General features: G+C 50.2%; 1 protein-coding gene across 1 annotated transcript; it reads left to right on the top strand.

Moving 5' to 3' along the window:
* Positions 1 to 2415: 2415 nt before the first annotated feature.
* PMZ80_009934 (uncharacterized protein) lies at positions 2416 to 3919 on the top strand (the record flags this gene model as incomplete). Its single annotated transcript, XM_064878327.1, has 2 exons — positions 2416 to 2617; positions 2670 to 3919. The coding sequence occupies 2 exons, from the start codon at positions 2416 to 2418 to the stop codon at positions 3917 to 3919; spliced, it is 1452 nt and encodes a 483-aa protein (XP_064725895.1).
* Positions 3920 to 4237: the final 318 nt, after the last annotated feature.

Below are 4237 nucleotides of genomic sequence, written 5' to 3'. Positions count from 1 at the left end.
AAACAACGACAACAATATGCTCAAAGCACCTTCCGAACATGTACCCTACTCTACAATAGAAGAGCACAGTTGCCTCGACACTGATACCGAACCCTCAACGACGGACATGAATGATAAGCAACGCTAATAGGCTGCGACTCAAGGGGCGGGGTCGATCAGAAGTCGCAAAACATTTGGCAAGCTCGAAGCCCGCTCAAAGTTCGCCCTGCATCGAGCTATCCTCATCGAGGACCAAGTTCGAGTCTGCGCGCAGGTTCATGCTCGGACAACATTTGTTCGTGAAACTAATTTCCGGTTCGGAAATTCAATCTTAGTCCATCGTACGGAGGATTATGTTAGACGGCCATCGATCCCGCAACATTTATCCGGACATCAATGGCGCCACGCATCTTTGCTCCTGATGGTATCGTCATGGATCAAAACCTTACAAAGGAACATGAAACGCGACGTGCGCGGCACCACATCAGCAAGGTTGGCGTCGAGCCCAAATCGTGCGGCAAGGAGTCGGATCTTGCCGCTTCTTTCGGTGGTTTGTTCTGCGCAAACCACCACGTGTGATGTGTCTGAGAACTGCCAATCGGTTCCTGTATATCATAGTGTTTTGCGTATATATTACTCTGTCGCATCGCTTAGGACCTCGGTCCGCGCGACACGGCTCGGAGCCTTGGCGCAGCATTTGCGTATCATAAAGCGAGTGGCTGGGATAGCGGACTTTAGTGTGGGAAAGTGCTTGCATGACTTTGGGATTACCTTTTGGTTGCGGAGGTGCATCAAGCAGAGGCTTCGAGGGAATTTGCGGAAAGAGGAACCTTCAGTCTCGGTGCTACGAGCTGCTGCGAGAGAGCCCTCTCCCAGAACCTTACTGCTTGGACATCGGTAGAGTACTGGTGTATTATTGTACCAGGAACAGACAGAAGCAATTATTCTTCCTGACATATAGAGAAGAATTTTTTATTGGTTCATAGCGTATGCCACAACGGCAACTACTGCAATATTTTGCTTTTTGCCGGCAGTCGAGCCGGTGGTCCGCTGCACATGGCCACCGGGATGACTTTTCGCTTCCAGTGACTGTGCAGAACAGACAAGGGTGGTAGCTTGACTGATGAACAGGTACAGACATTCTGAGATGTACACCTATATCAATTCTCAAATGTTGTAGATAATGCTACGGACTGCATGCGATCAGGTACAGTTGAGCACCGCGATTCAAATGCGCGCGTCACAAAGAGTGAAAGTTACCCTTGCGCAGCAGCTTGATGTCCAGCAAATAAGTCCGATGCTAGGAAGCTCTTCATACAAGCATAGCAAAAAATGTTGCTCTACGTAGTTTCCCATGCACGAACGCCACGGATTTCCATTCCTACCGACTCTGCTGAGGAATTCCAGTCTCTGACGAGATATTCAGGCGCAAAGTCCAGCGCGCAAGGTACACTATTCGAACGTGTGCTCTTGCAGAAGATTCAGAACAGGCCTGTACACCACAACTGCGATCAACTTCCCCAGATACCACAACCTGACAGCTTGAGACTTTGCAAACTGGACTGCTTCACAAACGCAGAAGACAACGAGACGGTCTCGGAAACCGTTGTGGCTTTCGGAAAGCTCGTGAGCAAACGGCGTCCTTTCCACTTTAGCCATAGTGAAGCGCGCCGACTACGTGCGTGGCAGACGGAGGTCTCCTGCACCTGCCAGCAAGAGTGGCTTGAAAGCCTGTTGTCCCAGAACCACAAATGCCTGGACAACCCGATCTCACCAACCACAGATTCACCTCGGCCCTGTCGCACTCCACTCGGAACCATTCTTTTCGAGCCCAAAGTTTGTGTTTAGCACTTTCCTTAGCTCATTTGAATGCCCACCAAAAATCCGCATCGCGGCCACCCACAATCGTCAATCCTCATAGCTTGCACCTCCACTCCGATCACCAACGGCTTTCCAGTGACCAGTGCGACAGGACACAAAACTTCTGCGGTTCGCTATCCAGAGTAACAATCAGATTTCAGTAGTGATTCCCAGGTCATGTGTGTCTGGTTGTTCAGCGATATCGAAGAATAGCACATGTTGGAGGCAGAAAGTGCAGCGACGTCTCTCTTCCAATCGTGACGGGCTAAGTGTCGCAACATCCAACACAACAACTCACAGCCTTGATTTGGGTACCATTCAGCCAAGTCAGCCAACAACACCGCTCTACTATTTGTCCTCAACCTCGAACAAACAATTTCTCACCCTCGAACCTGTCTCTCACATCGCTGTCACTCATCTATTCTCGGTCCAAACGGTCGCGATGCGAAGGCCACGACGATAACCAAATACACTCGACCTGAACATAATTACTTTCGCTTCCAACATTCGTTTAACTTTTGTACATCTTCGCTACGATCGCTGTGAACACGTCAAATCGCAGAGTCGCATCACACAATGACACCGTCAACGTCCTCGACCCCGTCTCCAAAGCTATCCTTGTGGTCGCGTGGACATACCTCCAAATCGTCTGCCTCTTCGATGTCCGTTACATCTTCACCAGTACAAGCGCGGGACTCTTTGGACCTCTTTGGTACTCAGAAACGTCTGGAAGATGTGCGCGAAGAGGAGGATTTTCCATCCAGACAAATATGTTCATGTAAGCCACATGCGTACATTGTGTTCTTACAAAGTACTGACTAGTGATTCAGTCGATGACTACAGACGCGGTGACTCGTCGAAATACTTGGAGGCGTTTCCTGTGTCACAAACCCTTGAATACTCCCTGGCCGACCAGGATGCCTGGTCTACGAACTCATCCGGTCAACACCATTCTAAGCGACAAAGATCTCTCGACCCTCCACGCCATAGTGTAACTCAAGGTTTTGCGACGCGTTTTGGTTCTTTATCAAGGCGATGGAGGAATCGGTCGACTGCTGGCCCTCCTTTGTCGATCATTACCAACACTACTCCTTTTGCATCACCGCGTACCAGCCTTGACACCTCGGCAAACCACCGCAATCGATCAGCAAGTCTTACCTCGAACAGCCACGGCATCTACTCTCCCGCCTCAATGCACTCACTCGTCGAAGAACCTATCCCGGAGTCAGAGGTGGTTCCATTCTACATCGATCAAGGTCTACAACCACCTCACGAACAGGAAGAGGATCACGGCCGGGCAACGACACCACTTCTTCCTCCAACCATGCTTAACCTGAACCAGCTCGATGTCCCCATCCAATCTCCATTGCAGTCGCCGTCCATTGCTCCCACTGCCTTTGGCCATAGCACAAAGTCTTCGACGGACCAACAACCGTTCTCATACCTGCCATCACCTCCCTTGTCGAGTCGCCCTTCTGTGGCCTCCATGCCAAGATCACGAGCAAACACAGCGACTCAAGATGTACCACCGCTCCAGCTGTTAGGTGATCGGCTAGATCCTTGGGCTATGAAACTTGGTCATGCTGATTTCAGTATCCACCCTGAGCCCTATCGCCCGAACATCATTGATCTCGATAGCTACAAGGAGTTCCGGACGGATTGGGAACAAGCGAGGAAGCAATATGCTCAACATCTGGCGCGGACAATTGAGCACTATGGCGATACGTCCAAAGTCTTCAAGCTAACAGAAGAAAAGTGGAGCTCGATTGATCGGCAGTGGAAGCAATACGACGATCAACTGAACAAAGCTTTGTCTCCTCAACTTCAACGCCTAAGCGACGGTCCTACAATGCCAGACTCTCCCGTGTCTCTTCTGGAGAAGCCTGTCACCCGGGTTGTGGTACCTCAAATGGACCAAACCGGCAAATTTCCAGAAATTGGTGACACCGATATTATTGGTCCATTGAGTGTCGGAGTTGCGAAAGTGCCCGAGTTGCAACGAAGCAATCTCACACCACCAAGCTCCCCGAGAAAGCGCAACTTCATCAAGGCGCTGGGCGAGATCTTCAACCGCCATTGAACATATTTGACTTGACGCATTTGCTATTCATGTATATTTGTTGTTTGAATTACTACCGGACCACGCGGCGCATCACTGGGGCTTTTAGGCAACCAAAAGTGAGATCACGCTGTACATCACGAATGTTCAACCAGGTGCCATGGCCTGGAAAATTTCGGGTTCTGTACAGTATTATATCATTATCGGGCGCACGGGGTGTCTCAGTTCCATACGCCTTGCGACAGCTACGACCTTACGACTTGCAAGACCTTCAGCACAGCGAAGAAAACGATCCTTACGAAAGCCACGATCCTTACGACCATTTCTGACATTGTTTGA

This window comes from Knufia obscura (genome assembly GCF_036327395.1).
Source record: "Knufia obscura strain CCFEE 5817 isolate CBS 148926 chromosome Unknown scaffold_15, whole genome shotgun sequence".
Taxonomy (NCBI): domain Eukaryota; kingdom Fungi; phylum Ascomycota; class Eurotiomycetes; order Chaetothyriales; family Trichomeriaceae; genus Knufia; species Knufia obscura.
This window is presented reverse-complemented; position numbering and strand designations above follow the sequence as displayed.